The sequence below is a fragment of the Notothenia coriiceps genome, unplaced genomic scaffold, assembly GCF_000735185.1.
Source record: "Notothenia coriiceps isolate Sejong01 unplaced genomic scaffold, NC01 NC01_scaffold00002050, whole genome shotgun sequence".
Taxonomy (NCBI): Eukaryota; Metazoa; Chordata; class Actinopteri; order Perciformes; family Nototheniidae; genus Notothenia; species Notothenia coriiceps.
Genome location: NW_011334751.1, coordinates 8,116 through 24,122, shown reverse-complemented (window position 1 = coordinate 24,122; position 16,007 = coordinate 8,116). Strand labels below are relative to the sequence as shown.

General features: G+C 40.0%; 1 protein-coding gene and 1 long non-coding RNA gene across 3 annotated transcripts in view; one reads left to right on the top strand and one right to left on the bottom strand.

The window, feature by feature from the left end:
* Positions 1-127: 127 nt before the first annotated feature.
* Positions 128-3,329, bottom strand: LOC104965240 (uncharacterized). 2 transcript variants are annotated; one of them, XR_800527.1, is made up of 4 exons: positions 3,260-3,329; positions 2,824-2,952; positions 691-745; positions 128-175 (listed from the first exon to the last, which is right to left on the bottom strand). It is a non-coding gene; the product is annotated as an uncharacterized lncRNA (long non-coding RNA). The 2 variants fall into 2 exon arrangements; XR_800526.1 differs by having other exon boundaries at positions 3,202-3,275.
* A 1,191-nt stretch (positions 3,330-4,520) lies between these two features.
* The window catches only part of mlycd (malonyl-CoA decarboxylase), a 16,760-nt gene continuing 5,273 nt past the window's right edge, over positions 4,521-16,007 (top strand). The window contains exons 1-4 of the mRNA XM_010794192.1: positions 4,521-5,441; positions 10,471-10,583; positions 11,567-11,723; positions 12,126-12,278. Of these exons, the coding sequence (XP_010792494.1) occupies positions 4,896-5,441; positions 10,471-10,583; positions 11,567-11,723; positions 12,126-12,278 (969 nt within the window). The 5' untranslated portion in view covers positions 4,521-4,895. The remainder of the gene's footprint in view (positions 5,442-10,470; positions 10,584-11,566; positions 11,724-12,125; positions 12,279-16,007) is intronic.

Genomic DNA, 16,007 nt, shown 5'->3' with positions numbered 1-16,007 from the left:
ACATTCCCAAAATTCAAGCAATTTTCAAACCTTGAAAACACCTCATAACATTTCAAGCATTTTCAAGGATTGCCAGCACCCGTACGAACCCTGCCTTTTATAAACTGGTATGATGAGTTTATCCCTACCTGGGACCGTTGGCTGACTCCACAGGTTCAGTCTTAGGTGACTTGACCTGAGGGGAGGACATGCTTTACATTAAACACAGCACAACTGTAATGCAACGAAATGAACAAAGGTAGTTTATGGCCTGTGTTAGAAATAGTTGTTGATAAACAAATGCACACATGAAGTCTGTAATTATCCAGAATGCTGGAATAATTTAGTTCAGTAAGATCATAACATCCCTATTTCCTGGTACTGGCATGCATGTAAATATTCCCTACGAATGATGGGGGTCTATAATAGCAGAGGGGTAATATAGTATGACAAGCTGCTGAACAAACTGCAGCTATGACGCTCTGAGCTGGGGTCAGTGGGTAACTGGGGCAGGAATCTTCACCCTGGTGCTAATTACAGACAGAGCACGAGTTATGGATGGACATCACAACCCTACCCTGGTCAATATGACACCACATTTCCATCAAGATGTACAAAATTGGCCTCGGACTAAGTAGGATCATGTGGTCAGATTTAGCGACATCCAACTTTGTGTAGTGTGCAGAAAAGAGAAGAAAATGTTTGATTTACCTTCTTTGGAGACTTTTCATCATCACCTTTATGTGTAGGTTTGGGTGACTTTGCACTGCTCATCAGGATGTCAAGATTGGACAGGCATGAAAATGAGATTAAGGGAAAAAGTTGTTAGTAATGCAGAACGTCAGCAGTAAAGAGAAATATGACTGAGGAGAAAGCTCTCCCTCTTAACTGTGACATGACAGAAAAAAGGCCCCTAACTTAGTTACAGTAAAGTGTAAGCTTAAAGGGAAATGTAGACACTTTTCAAGTGGATGTCCAATACGTTTGAATGTACATGTATGTGTTTAAAGCATAAGCTCCTCAGTGTGTGCTGTGTTGACTCAGAAAGCTGATTTAACAGCTGTGGAAGATATTGTTTTTCCTACAGTGCCTTCATGTGACTTAATTTTTCCTAATTGATGCAAGGAAGAACAGGCTATTTTAACTTAAGATTTCAAGTCTCCAAATAACAAAAAGGGATCTCTCACGCTAGTTAATTTCCAGGGTTTTAGTACTCTGTCCTACACAACTCTATAGAATCAGCATCACGGTATGCATTATTTCAAATGACTAGATTTAATATCAACACCAAATTGAAGTCCACATAAGATTTGGTGGATTTTCACTTTCATGGTAGAGCATTTGGTCATATATTGGTTAAAATCATTCGAGTAAGACAACACTATGAGATGCCAGCCTTCTCACAAGTGGTGTCTCAGAGGATCCATCTTAAAGTGGACCTATTATGCTATATTGGAAACATATATTGTAGGGCCATACCTATATAAAACATGTCTGTGAAGTTTTTTTTTCAAACTACCAAACAGATCCTGCATTTTAGCCATGCCTCATTTCGCTCTATTAGCTCTTTTCCAGCCCTGTTTTTGCAAGGGCTGATTCTGCTTTTGTGGCAGACTACAGCGCCACTTAAAGGCCTGGCATATGTACCACAGCATCTCCAGCGCCTTCGAGCAGTCTCTCATTCCCCTAATAGGTGGAGAGTTGCCCATATAGGCGGAGCACCCCTTTTCTGACGTCAGAAAAATTCAAATAATAATCGTTGCAGCCCCGTTTTTAGAGATTTGGGTATGGAGGAAAAGAGAGAGGATTGTGTTTTATGACACTTGGTGAGTTCCCTGACACACCGGGGACACATATTCATGTATAAAAGACGTCCAAAAGTGCATTTTGCATGATAGGTCCCCGTTCTGAAGATGTATAAAGTACATCTCATCTGAGTACATCTTAACATATTTCTTTTCAGTTCGACCTTCCCACCCTTCAGGGCTAGATATAACAGGAAGATAAACAGCGTTATTCCCCAGCTACGTTACTTTTATTCAGAATTCTAAGTTTGGAGCATCACACTAAGGCAGTACAGCATTTAAAAGCAAGACGCCCTTTCACGCTCAGGAAAATGTTTTCCCTGAGTCTCAGAGCTGATAAGTATAAGTTGAACCTTAATCAGTAATTCAGTCAGTGTGCCATGAAATAACAAGAGGCGAGCCGTCACACAAAGCTGCCTGCTCTGCTGCCAGGAGCGCTTACAGGTGTCTATTCATCTCCCTGCTCTCATCAATTACACAACCCAATGACAGATCACTCCACATTAATTTGTCTGCTCACATATGCATGGTAATAAACGCATCAGATATCAAGGTAAATTAATGTATTCATATGAAGATGGAGTACCCACTGTACTCTGTGAAATTAATGCATGCAGTCATGCCAGTGGCCCTCTTGACAGCTCAGCCAACTTAGCACTCTCTCTCAAAAACAGTTTTGTCTCCTTTGATAACACATAATGCCTTATTTCTCAAACTCCAATCTGATTTATCTTTATTTTCTAAATCAAAATTAACTTGTTTCCACATTTCAACAACACGAAAGGCAATGCTGCTTGCAGGATCATTGCTAAAAACTGCTTTGATGTCTGGCCTTGGCTGAGGCTGAACAGATGCTGCAGTCAGGTCATATTCATATATTATTAGTGAGCTGCTCTAGCTTGACAACTATGAAAGGGTAACTATACAGGTAATTTATTTTATAATGACACTTGATTGATTAATGAGTAAGTGCTAGCTGAAGTGTGTTTGTCAGCATATCATTCAGCTATCCATCTTTACCGTCTCACACACTACTCACCTGTTCTTGATCGCATCTCCCACGGCACCAGCGCTGTCATTACCACTTAGCCTTTGCTGCTTCGTTGCTTTTTGCTTGGGCTTCCCTCCTCCTTTAGTGCCCTTATGTTGTCCCATCTCGTACATGTACCTTTGTAAAGAGCAGTGAACATTACGTGGTTTGAAGGAAATTCACTTGGAGGGAAATTAGTTGACAATATGACAAAATAACCGTTCTGAAAGCTTTGGCTATTCCTAGTTAGCCAATTAGCTAGCACACATTAACTCAGAGACGTTAAAACAGGATAGCTAAAAGCAAAGCTCCCCTATTTCACTTTGGCGAAATATGTATGGCTAGTTTGATAAATGTTATCGCAATAGTATCATATAATTTGCTCACCAACTACAATGCCGCCAAATAATCTTGACTGGCGTTACATTTCATAGAAAATACAAACTTTTTAGGCGGTCCACTTGATTGTCAGCACACGTAATACCAGCTGTACGCTGATTGGCTGAGGAACTTCTGGGGTTGCCAGGTTGGGTAGTGTTACAGCGTATTTTGTTACCAGTCTGATTATGTGACCTGTGCTGACAGAATGATGTCTTGTGTGTAGGCCTACTAGGTGAACTGCCACTTTGAAGTACAGTTTGTTTCTATAGACAGAGTCTACTGTTTTCCCACAGACAGGAATAATTTATAAGACACATCAAAATGCCATTGAAAAATAATCTATTTGCTCTGTAATGAATTTTAGATTACTAGGAGCTAATCTTGAGCTACATAGTAAAACATTGATGTAGTATACAAATGTGTATTCAACTAACTTGCCCAGCAGGGTGTCTGATGCTGAATACAAAAACACAACTCAGGTTGATTTCAAAAATAAAAAAATATGTAAGACAATGAGCTGGCAGCACTTCTCAAGCAAATGCAAACACATCATTAATGTTGAGTTGTAAGATAAAAAAATAATAATGATGGCATAGTGGTGATGGGTGTGGTCATACATCATTATGTATCTTATTTTCCCTTTGCTTTGAGTGATATTCCACAGTGCGTAATAAGTAATACTTACTCAAATGAAAAAGTCGACTAACATAATAACACCAATGAGCATATATTATGATTCACCATCTTTCAAATCAAAGAAAAGTATTTGATACATGAACGTCAATGAGGGAAATTGCCAACAATTGTAATTCAGATGAGAAACCTGTGTTCCCATCACGTTGTCTGTTGAAATAAAAAATATGTTTAATAAAACAAACCATACAAGTGTTGTTGCACTGTTGCAAGTGCTTCCTGTTGTGTCAGTTGCCATCAAAATGTATGTTTTAGGTCAGTTTGTCATGGGACAAAATTATTATTTGTTGATTTCTTCAGAGGTATTGGATTGTGGAATAGAACACATTAAAATTATCAATACATAAACAACAACATGGGCACATGAAAATAAAAATGATCTTTTATTTCACAACATTCCATTCACTTTCTTCATAGTTATAATTTGTATAAATCAGTTTTTTGAATATATATTTGTATTCAGTCAAAGATGTTCTACTCAGATGAATAAAAGAAAAAAGAAGAAAAAAGCTAAACACAACAAATATTGTTCAGTTTTACAAAATGTACATTCAATTCATATATCTTTATATTTGTTTGTTACAAGTCATATTAGTTGACTAACAAAAAGTCAAGTAATATTTTTAAACAAGCCTTTTTTAGAATGTACTAACTATAATCATGTAAAGGTATTTGTGTTTTTTTTTTCTTATCAAGTAAAATCTGTTGACCAAGACCAACACATTGGGGTGATGGCTTTTGTACATTGTAGTCTCTTTGTTCGTTTTATAAGGCAATTTTTACACCATCACACAGTTACACTTATACTACAATACTAGTATATAATATACTAATATATTCCCTTTATCCTAGCCACACTGGTTTTGATGTGTTTTCATATCACCCGTCATGGACCTGCCTTGGCAGCTGTACTGTCTCTTTAAGAAACCCGGAAGTGGTTCCCTTCTGTGTGTTCACGTGTTCACTGGTCGCGGGTCCAAAACAGACAGCTCAGCTCCCTCCTGGCTATGATATCCAATCCTGCTATCTGGGCTTTTCGAAGCAGTGTAAGGTGCTGGCGACACCGGGCTGTCCTCAAAGCGGCCCTGCAGGCCTCGGACGTCAAAGCTTGGCGTTGGTACTCGACCTCGATTCGTGGTGGTGTCACGGGCATGGAGGAAATACTGACGAGGGTCGTTGCACCTTTACCCACTTACGAAACGAGAGACAAATCCCCTCCTCCTCCTGAGTCGAATAGCTTGGAGTTTATGCACTTCTACAGCAGTCTAGACAAGGAAGATAAACTTGGCTTTCTCACAAAGCTCTCGCAGGACTTTGGAGTAGACCATAAAAACCTTTCAGAGCTCGCTGTGAGGCTGTTGGATACCCAGCTACGAGACTTGGCTACCATTTTGCAAGTTGAAGACAGGCTCCGATACGGTTTGACTCCCCGTTATAAACAGTTGCTGAATCATATAAGCAGAGTCGAGGGGGGAGTAAAGTTTCTGGTGGATCTCCGAGCCGATGTGCTTGAAATAATCTCATCAAAAGCTAGCGAGAGTCCGCACATCAGGGTAATGCATTTGTTTACATTTTTATACGGGTACTCGCATGAGTCAAGAAGTGCAGTTCGTGTTTGGCATCTACGCCTGAATAACTGAATCCACATTTTTCGCCATTTAGAACTAGTTTATGTTGCATATTTTAACAGCATTAGCACAAGGCTGAGTATAACTGCTTACGCCACTCACCCCACACGGAGGCACAACTGCTCCCATCACATGGATCACATTTCCTCACAGCTTGAGTGTGAATGCCCTTTGCCCCAGTACACCTTCCTAACTAAACTAAAAGCATATCAAAATGTCAGCTCTTTTAATGTATTTCCTCTTAGCTCAGGGTGCTTTTGCAGATAGATAAGGCCAAGCTTTTGTTGGCACAAGTCGCTGCCAAGTTTAATTTCAGTGCTTCCTTCACATTTCCTGCTCATCTTGGCTGGACAGATCCTCTTAAAGCACCGTTAAGAGCTGCCTTCCACTCTTGCTGTATTACTCATGTTATTATAGACTCAGTACTAATATGTCATTCTATACAGAGGCAAGAGTTACTCTGCTACAGCACAAGGTGACAACTTGAATATGAATCAGGAATCTAATGTATGTTTTTATTGATTTGTCTGAAGACAAAGTGAAATAAAATAGAATGGAAAGGCAGTGAAAATACATCTTTGGCATACAAATAAAAATCCCTTTCCTGTATTATTATCATCCACTCATCTTTGATCAGTCAAATAATTTAAAAGGATTTAATTCAACTAAGGGGGTCGAATTGTGCTTATTAGGGTTTGCCCTTTCCACCAGTATGTTTTTCTTTTTGTGAATGTTAATGATCTGCAAAGACTGAAATCCCAAAGTTGACACCAAAGGAAGTTTCTCGCAGGCCCGCTAACCAATCAGAGCAGACTGGGCTATGGTTTCAGACAGAGGGTGAAAAGAGGTTCTGCACCACAGGCAGGATGAGAAAAATAGAGAGCTTTTAAAGCATGTAAACATGTCGCAGTAGAGGCACAGAATACAAGTGTGAATATAGGACTTCTCACTTCTAAAGCTTGCTGTCAAATGAATTCCATTCACATAGTTTGTTCAAGAATACAAATGTACTCTGTTGATCGTTCTCATCTAAAGGTTGCACATTTCCCAAAGATCAATGTAATGTCTAATATGTGCCGTGGATATTGCGCAACAATTCTCACTTAACAAAATAAAGAATCATTTGACTTTTATTCTAACATTATAAGAGAGCAGCTTTTAATACAACTACACCAACCATAAGATGCATAACCAACTTCTTTCTTCATTGTAGTACTTAGTTATCCCCAAGATAAAGAATATATATGTTCTCATGATTTATTTGTTAGGCTTGACGGAGGTTACATAACCGTGTTCATAAACCATTATTCTGGCTAATGTTCATGCTCAGGGCCGAATCTCTAAGTTGGAGTCCTACTGAGTATACGCTGCTTGAAGCTGCATTTATAAATGAACTAGAGGCTTTCCGGCTAGAAAATTGCTATTTGTGAGTCACAGGCCACCAGCAGCCCTTTTATTTAAACAACAGCATGTGCAGGAGCCCCTATGTGCATTACATGTAGACATAAAGTTTAACAAAACGAACCATCAAGAAGGATGCTTTGTTCTGGTATTGGAGAGCACCATTTTGAATTGAGTGGCCATTTAATCCAAAACAAACCCCACTTCTTTCATTTTTAAAATGCTGTGTCCACTTTTCACAAACACACTGGATGAAATGCAGATTTGTAAAGCTGTTGTGCTGAGATGCAAAAATCAAGATACCAAAATGGTTTGTGTTCGCTATCAAAAACAGTGATGGTGTTACCTGAACTGTCCTGCTTGATATTATCCTGAACCAATTTTCAGGAGGCTTCCATTATCGTGTTGTGCTGTTTTTAGACTGATTGATCATGTGGTGAGAAAGGTTTTCTGTCATTTTTGTGGTCAGTTCTTGAGTTTTGTTTTGCTTTGGAATAGAGTGTTTTATGATTTTTCAAACACCCTGCCAATGGAATTCTAGCCTCTTCTCTTCAGCTCAATACTTATTTTATTCCTGCGGAGAGGTGGTTCAGATGCATTTTATCTCAATAACCCAGGCCCACTGAGACCTTTTGCAGCTTATAAAAGGTCTAAGCTACCCACCGAGTACTCGTACTGAGTGCTGACCACAATGGTCTTGGGGGTGCACAGCAATCTTTTCTTGTTATTGCCAGAATTGATTGAGCTAAAAATGAGAAAAGGTTGAAGTAAATATGAAGCTTTTAGAACATGTATTGGCTGTATATGCATACTAGGGGAGAGAAAACACTTGCATTAAAAAAAACTGGTCAGGTTAACACAGAAGCATATAGGGCAAAACATATGATAGCATTATTTAGACCCTCCAGAAAAACGCGGGCAAAAATCCTTAATTATGCGGGCTAAATTCCTTGATTATGCGGGCTAAAATCCTTGATTATGCGATTAAACATGCGGGGTTTTATGTGATTTTATGCGGCGAAATTGCGGGAAGTTAGGAAATATGCGGAAAGTTGCGAAATATGCTAAATATGCGGGGGAAAAGAATTAAAAAAAAATTAAATATTGGGCTGTCTTATTTATTCTCTCTCACACACAACCTGCCACTAACGTTAAACCCCTTTACTATTCAATTAAACACATTCAATGTTTATTTATTGTAAAAGCAATTGGGCTATTTTAATCTCACACACACACACACCCCCACACACACACACACTTCTCCGCCTCATTCTGTTTTCATTTACTCGTTCGTTATCTGACCAGCTTCAATCTTGTAGGCTACTCACTTCGTTTCTTGTAGCCCTCGAAAGGGTTTTGGAGGTTGATCCCTCGGTGAACGGAAGTTGAATGGCTTTCTTGTCCGCAGCAGCAGAAAGCATTTTCGAATGTTTGAATGAATCAAAGTGGGTCGCCACCGTCGATTTTCTCTTATGCTGCAACACACAGTTGCACGGGGTGCAGAATAGTTTCCCCCCACTTTTTGCCCGGTCTTTAGTAGAAATGTTCGTTGGTAAATGAGCTCTATACAGTGTTGTTTACATTCTGTGATGCGCGAGCTGATGACGTCACGTCAAGACGAGTTAATTTTTTTTCTTCTCAACTTTGTGTGGAAAAATGCGGGGATTATTATGCGGCCTTTTGATAAATATGCGGCTTTTTAAAAATCTGCGCCATTTGGCTGATTATGCGGTAAATTCTGCGATCGCAGAATCGCGTTTTTCTGGAGGGTCTAATTATTCTGAAGTAATGAATGTTAGGATTTAACAAGGTGGAAAAATGTTGTGGTACTCTTTGATTTCTACACTAGATTAATCTCTCTTTGCTGGGTAATAGATTTGTTCACGTTCCTCTTCATTCCCTCTACCTCCAGGCTTTTCATTCTCAATCGTCTTTCCACAAACTGAGTGTATGAGAGATGTAAAGCTGAGTAGGAGACATTGTTTTAGTTGTCTCTTTGGGATTTAAGTATCAGCGAGGCTATTTTTCCCCACAGACAGGCTGCCAGGCTGACAAGTGGCACGCAGCCTTCTGGAGTAAAAGTATTGGCACACTCTGAGTTTGACCTGTGATCACTTTGGCACTCCATGGTTGTTTGGCCTTGGATAGACAGTGTTCCTTCCAGGCTCTGCAGTTTCCATCGCTCTATGTAATCACCAAATAACTGCAGCTCAAGGTAACAGAGGCTGTATCAGCTCACAGCATCACAGCCTCGCTGCATTGATACAGCTCCAGTGTCAGAAAGTATTGCTCCATTTTCTTTCTAATGGAGTGCAGGATTGTCTTCTTTTCCCTTTCCTCCTTTCCTCTCCTAACCCCAGGCTTCAAAAGCTAGACCCCTTCCATTTCAAAAGACTTCATCTTCTGGTAGGTCCATGGAATACACATTTCAGTTCGGCCTTCCTTTTGTGTGAGTGAGAGTTGGCTACCCAAGGCAGGGGCTGCACTCTCGAGGGTTGTTTATGCGCTGCGTTTTCCAAAGAAATACCGAGCTGGGATTATCAGCCATCATAGATTATTTCCCCTCAGGCAGCTTGGGAGGTTAAAGGAACACACGTACACACACATTCAGCTTCACAGAAGTAGATATTTTGCTGAACTTTTTTTTGTATTACTTTTGATTTTCTCCTCACCCAACAGAATTTTCAAGTGTGAAACCTCTCTACCATAGAGCTGAATAATGCAGAGCATGATGCAATTGATGCATATACGTGGGGAGGAATTTCAAATGTTGTTAGCTTTGGTGTTTGAAAGTTTCTCGCAGAGAAATTCAGCCAGTGGCTTTCACAGCATGACTGTACTTGAGCTTGTTTGCATTAGCTATTATTATGACGGACAAGCCGGCACTAAAGTAAGCCCGGAGTGAAGTCATACTATGGAACAGCCAATATAAGCTGTATTTATGTGTTATGAGTGTGTCTGAGTGCATGCACGCCGTGCACTTGTTTGTGTGTTAGCAAGAGATTTGCTTTAAATTAAGTCTGACCTTTGTGGGAGAACAGGCCTGCTTTGAAATGGCAAGTTGTTTATTGAAGTGCCTCCTGTACACCCTTTGCTAGCTCAAACAAATCACAACTCATAATGTGAAAACATTCAAAGACCATACAGACACCCAGGGGATCAAACACCCCGCAGTGTGTAAGATGACGGTACAGGATTTCTTTATAGCCGCCAGACAAACTGCAGTTACTTGGCTGTCAGTCAATAAGTTGGCACTGGTGAGGTTTTTCTCATAAAAGAGGTTTATAAGGCTGTGATGAATGTGTTTATCCACTTATTTTAATATTCATATAAAGCTGCGATTTCTAGTGAGTACTTTATGAGATAGAAAAGAATGACAAATACTTTTTTCCAATGCATCGTTATCATAGATTAAGATGTACCTGCTTACCAGTGTTCTATTCAAACAACAGACCGGCTACTGAGCTGTCACAACAAAGGAATGAATGTGGTGAATTTGTAATAGATTTTTAGCTGATGTAGATTCTAAACTCTGCATTTTTTTCTCTTCCAGGACCTGAACGGCACGCTGAAGAGCTTGCTTTCTGAGTGGTTCTCTGTTGGTCTGCTCCGGCTGGAGAGAATCACCTGGCATTCCCCATGTGAGATACTGCAGAAGATCAGCCAGTAAGAACATTCATGCTCCCTCTTCTTCACTGTCTTACTTTCTTCGTGTCTTTCCCTCTTTTGTGTCACCACAGTCTCTTTTTTTACATCCAAGCTATTGTCCATCATCGAAACAAACGTATCTAGGCATTCCTCTACATGCCCTTACAGCGTTCATAGCATTTAAGAGTTTTAATTAAGTCTCTCCAAAACCAAAAATAAAAGGAATGAGTTAAACAGTGTGGTAAGCTAAAGAGGCAACCACATAAAAAAACATAGCCAATGCAGAAGTGCCCTTACCTGCATCATTTCAAATGGTCAGCAGAGGGCAACTCCACAGGTTGCAAAGTCCGATTGTATAGAAGTCTATGAGAAAAGGACCCTTCTTCTCCCTTGATTGACATAGACACAGGACAGTTGTTTCCCAGGCTATAAAATAGAAAGAAATTATGCAATACAACATTGAATATTCAAATGAGGATATTACATTTCTTATTACCTCTACTGTCGCTCAACTAACCCAAACGTGCAGTATCGCAGTCTTATACGAGACGTTACGTAATCTGCACATTTTGCGCTATTTGTATTATTATTTTTCAATGTAGCATTGAAAGCAAGCTATTATTTATAACAATGTCCATATTATACAGTGTGCAATAAAACCAAACCAATACAATTGCCTTTATTCAATTAAACAACATATTCTAAGCAATTTAAAAGCAACTGCACACTAGGGTGTAATGATTGGATATTAAAGATTTTAACTGGATAGTGGTATTGAGATTTAAAGTACATCACAATGACAAAAATAAAAGCGATTAATTTAACCTAGTTGTCTAAGTTTTCTCTCCCTGAAAACAAGAAACCAGTGTTTTTTTTTTTTTAAATACCTTAATTATTCAAATGTGTCAGGGCATTGACACGCCTGTGAACCTTCACTAAGGTGGGCAGGGCAGAGCGAACAGTTAATTAAAAAATGATCTTTCATATCATCCCTTTTAAAGGTACGAGGCCGTGCACCCTGTGAGGAACTGGAGTGACCTGAAGCGCAGAGTGGGGCCATGCCGCCGTTGTTATGCCTTCACCCACGCCGCCATGCCAATGGAGCCGCTGGTTGTGCTACACGTGGCCCTGACTGAAGACATCTCCGATAACATACAGGTTGGAAGCCACCGCCGGCTGCTGTAACGCTTTGTCTCCCTTATCACACCTTGGAGGATAGTTAAACAACAGGGATTTACTTCTTTGTTCCTCCTCTCAGTTGACAAATAGATTATTGCCGTGTGAAAAACAATACAGGACCTTTAAACTGCACATCCCTCTGGGAGCACCCTCTACGGTGCTGACTCCCCTTTCTTTACAGTGAGGGAGGAGAAGGGAGTTTGACAACATAGCAATTTGATACTATTCCATGGTGTGAAATAGTGCAACCATACACACAGTTTTGCTCCAACAGCTCTGACTATAATTCACTCCTGCCTCGACTGCAGCTAAGTAGAACAAAAACACTGAGCATGGGTTTGTAGATGAGTGACTTGACAAAAATGTTTTTCTATGTCTTAGAGCATCGTCCGCGAGTTCGCCCCTCTCGAATCCGAGGAGGACGTGAATAAGATAAATGCAGCCATCTTTTACTCCATCTCCTCCACCCAGGCTGGCCTTCAAGGGGTGGAGCTGGGCAACTACCTCATCAAGAGGGTGGTGCGAGAACTACAGGTGAGTGCGGCTGGATTCCAAGATGTAGTGTAATTGTTACAAAAGGAACTTTGTATGCAGCTTTTAAAGAGGCCGTATTACGCTTTTCTGGGGTTTCCCATTCCGGTAGTGTGTTATATAGGTTTCTGTGTATGTAAATGGTCTGCAAAGGCTAAAATCCCAAAGTTCCCAGGGGGGGAGTGTGTTGGCCTTATTTGAAATGCCTCAATTAGACTCCTATGTTTACTTCGTAAAAGAGTGACATCACTATGTAACACTTGCACTTCTATTGGCTAGCGCTCCAATACATTGTTTGTGACAATTGTTTGTTTTGTGTAGCGTGTGGGACATCTCTAAGCGGTTGACCAATCACAACACAGCCAGACAGCTAACCAATCAGAGCAGACTGGGCTCTGGTTTCAGACAGAGGGTGAAAAGAGGTGCTGCAGCACAGTCAGTATGAGCAAAGTAAAGACCTTTTTGAACATGAAAGCATGGAGACCTATCACAGTGGAGGCACACAATACAATATGAAACCTAAAAAGGAGAATAATAGTGCCGCTTTAATGAGCTTTCAAAGGACATTCTTGCAAAAAATAAATAAATAACCTTTTTAATTTAAAATGCATTGATTAACATAATAATGTTAAGATGTTCTATTAAAACCTTTGTGCATAGTGTATCACTTTGTTTGATACATATGTTATCAAAGACTTTGACATGACAAATAAAGCTCAAATTAGAATGATGATATTTCCTGTTGATACGAAAATTAAAGCCAAAGCCATTATTAAATCCTAAATCCTATTTGAATTCCTATAAAGACTAGGCAATGGCAAAGCGGTGGTAAAGTGTAAGTTCACAGGCGAGGCAAAGTCACACTTATCCAGAATCACCCAGTGTTATCAGTGAAGCTTTTAAAGCACTCACACTATGTATAGCTTCACCACACCTTGACTGTGCACAGATGCAGCTGTTAACTCCTGCAGGGCTCCTCAGCTCTGCCCCCTTTGGTGTAGAATCAAACAGTGTTTGTTCCCTATGGATGTTCACTCTGTATGACTCACACGCTAAATTAAATTAAAAGGCTTTACAGTAGCCCCTCAGGTGTGGCCCAGCTGTTACATTGTTATTCCAGTGAGAAGTGTAGCTGCAACAAGCAATATTCTTGTATGATTGCTTTTCAAAAGTTTGATTTTATTCCCGGAGAATCATAAATCTCTCGCTTGTTCCAGCACACACATGAACACATGCACACGAACAGATTGGTAGCAAATAGACGGGCAGTAATGAAATCTCATCCATCCCTCTCAATAAGAGCAGGAGAGTCCTTCATGTCGGGCCTCTCCAGCTAGCACTTGTTAAACGATTGGAACATTGAATGAACATCAAAAGCCACTCTACCCAGCCGATGGGAAGCAGCTCTTTACACTGTATCCTCTCACAAATCAGGTTTCAGAGCTTTAAGCTGCTTCCACGTCATTCATACGAGGGGACTGTTTTCATTTTCATTGAAAACAACATACAGTTTTGTTAAGGGAGCACAGCGTTTGTTATGATTTCTGCTTTAGCAGAGGTTGGAAGGTAGGTTATGTAATTGCAGTTTATTTTAAAAGCCTCACTGATCCGAGTGTTCATTTCAAACCTTTATTTAACCAAGTGAATCCCATTGAGATCATCGATCTCTTTTTCAAGGGAGACCTGCTGCAAGTAGGTTCCACATGAAGACATAAAAACAGAAAGCAACAGAAAAACAAAAAAGGCATCATACAACATAGATACAGGGATTTACAATGTACATACCAATCGACATTTACATGTACCAACAGTATCAGATTGCATAGCATCTATCCGTGCTTTAAAAACATGTAGTGGAACCAAATTGCTCAGTTTCCATTTTTTTTGCAGACTGTTCCAAGTTAGAGGAGCTGCGCACATAAAAGCTTTCGTCTCTAAGTCAGTCCTAGCACTTGGTACATTTAACAAAACCACAGCATGAGATCTCAGGCAATGGCTACTTTCAATTTGCCGTGTAATAAGAGAACAGATGTAAGATGGTAGTTTACCTAACATGGCTTTGTACCAGTGACTGAGCCTCTGTACAGTTAGTTAAGGCAAACCTGCTCTGGCATACAGGGTACAGTGATGAGTTAATACTTTACAGTTAGTTACAAATCTCAGCGCACTGTGATGGGCAGCATCTAACTTGATCAGGTAATGGGCAGGTGCATTCATATAGATCAGATCACCATATTCCAGCACAGGTAAAAAGGTCACAGAGCCTTTTCCTGGCCTCAAGCGAGAAACAGGACTTGTATCTGAAAAAGAAACCTAGTCTAACCCTCAGATTTTTAAGCAGATTAATGACCTGAAGTTTAAAAGAGAGGCAATTAGACCTAACATTTTCATAAAGAAGTCTACTAGCTTTGCAAGGTGGCGTCTTCTCCTGTTGTCTCTCTAATGCAATATTAATAATATGTTTTTTTTACAAAAGCACAGACCAGTTATTACAAAATGTTGAATTCTTGAAAAAATGAGTTGGTAAAAAAAAAGAAACAGTGTCTACAAATAAGCATACTCCCTCTGCTTTTTATATAAAAAACTTAATTTCTATTTTTACATTCCATTTTTCACGGCGGATTTAATGTTTTGCTGGGTCTTAATTTTATATCAAAAAACTAATTCCATTAAAGCATAAGATGGCAATTACTGCCTTTCTGCTAAACTGTTTTCCACCATATAGAATCTGATATCCTAACCCTCACCAATCTCTCTTTGGCAATTAACATAAACCCACCCACCAGAATGTTCTAAGGCAGATACTACTACTAACCAATCAGATGCAGAGCATGGTGGGTTACGGTTAGCCTTTTGCTTCTGTTTGTTGCAGGGACACCACCTAGTTTCTGAGAAATGGGTGTTTCTTTTCACTTTCAGAGTAAAGGGCAGCGGTCCAATGGTATTTCAATACAATGGGACATTTTCTGGCTATTCGTGTTTCAGTGCAAGGGATTGTGGGAACATTTGGCAGCCACCTCACCAGCACACTCCTTTTTTTTGTTTAGCCCTTGTGCTTAAAGAGCAACTTCCAGGTTAAAGACACCTATGAATAAATGTGTATGAAAATGATGAATACACTAGATTTTCAAAAACATATACAGAAATATACACTACAGTGACATCTGGCGTCGTTTTTGTAAGAAATGTTCACTTCCACATAAAAAAAGCCTCGGCACGTGACCTCCCGCGTGTGACGTAACACGGGGGACACAAGGGGGAGAGCGGCCGGTGTAATGTATTAATAAACATGGATCCCAATGCTAGTTTCGACACAGAAGAAGTTGAACATGAATATTCGAATGCATATGACGGACCACAACCTTATAATTATGAGCCTGCTAGGCGTCCAAGAGACCAGGAGCAGCCAAGGATTAGAAGAAATAACGGCCATCGGAGAGAAATTGAGCTGTGGTGTGAGGAGAACCAGTGGAGAACTGGGCAGCTATCTTGGTGAGTGACCGGCGTTAGCTACAGAATGTTAGCTAACGTCACATCACAACATTGTAAAGTTAGCTATCATATATCAGGCTATAACTAAAGTAGCATTCATAATACAGTAACGTTACTGGCAGGACTGTTGATACTGATCCATAACAGAAACTAATGCGCAAGTATCAGCCGTATCTCGCGTTACCTAATGGTTACAGTAATGCGCAATCTCCACACTTACTACTGGTTCTGCGTTAATAA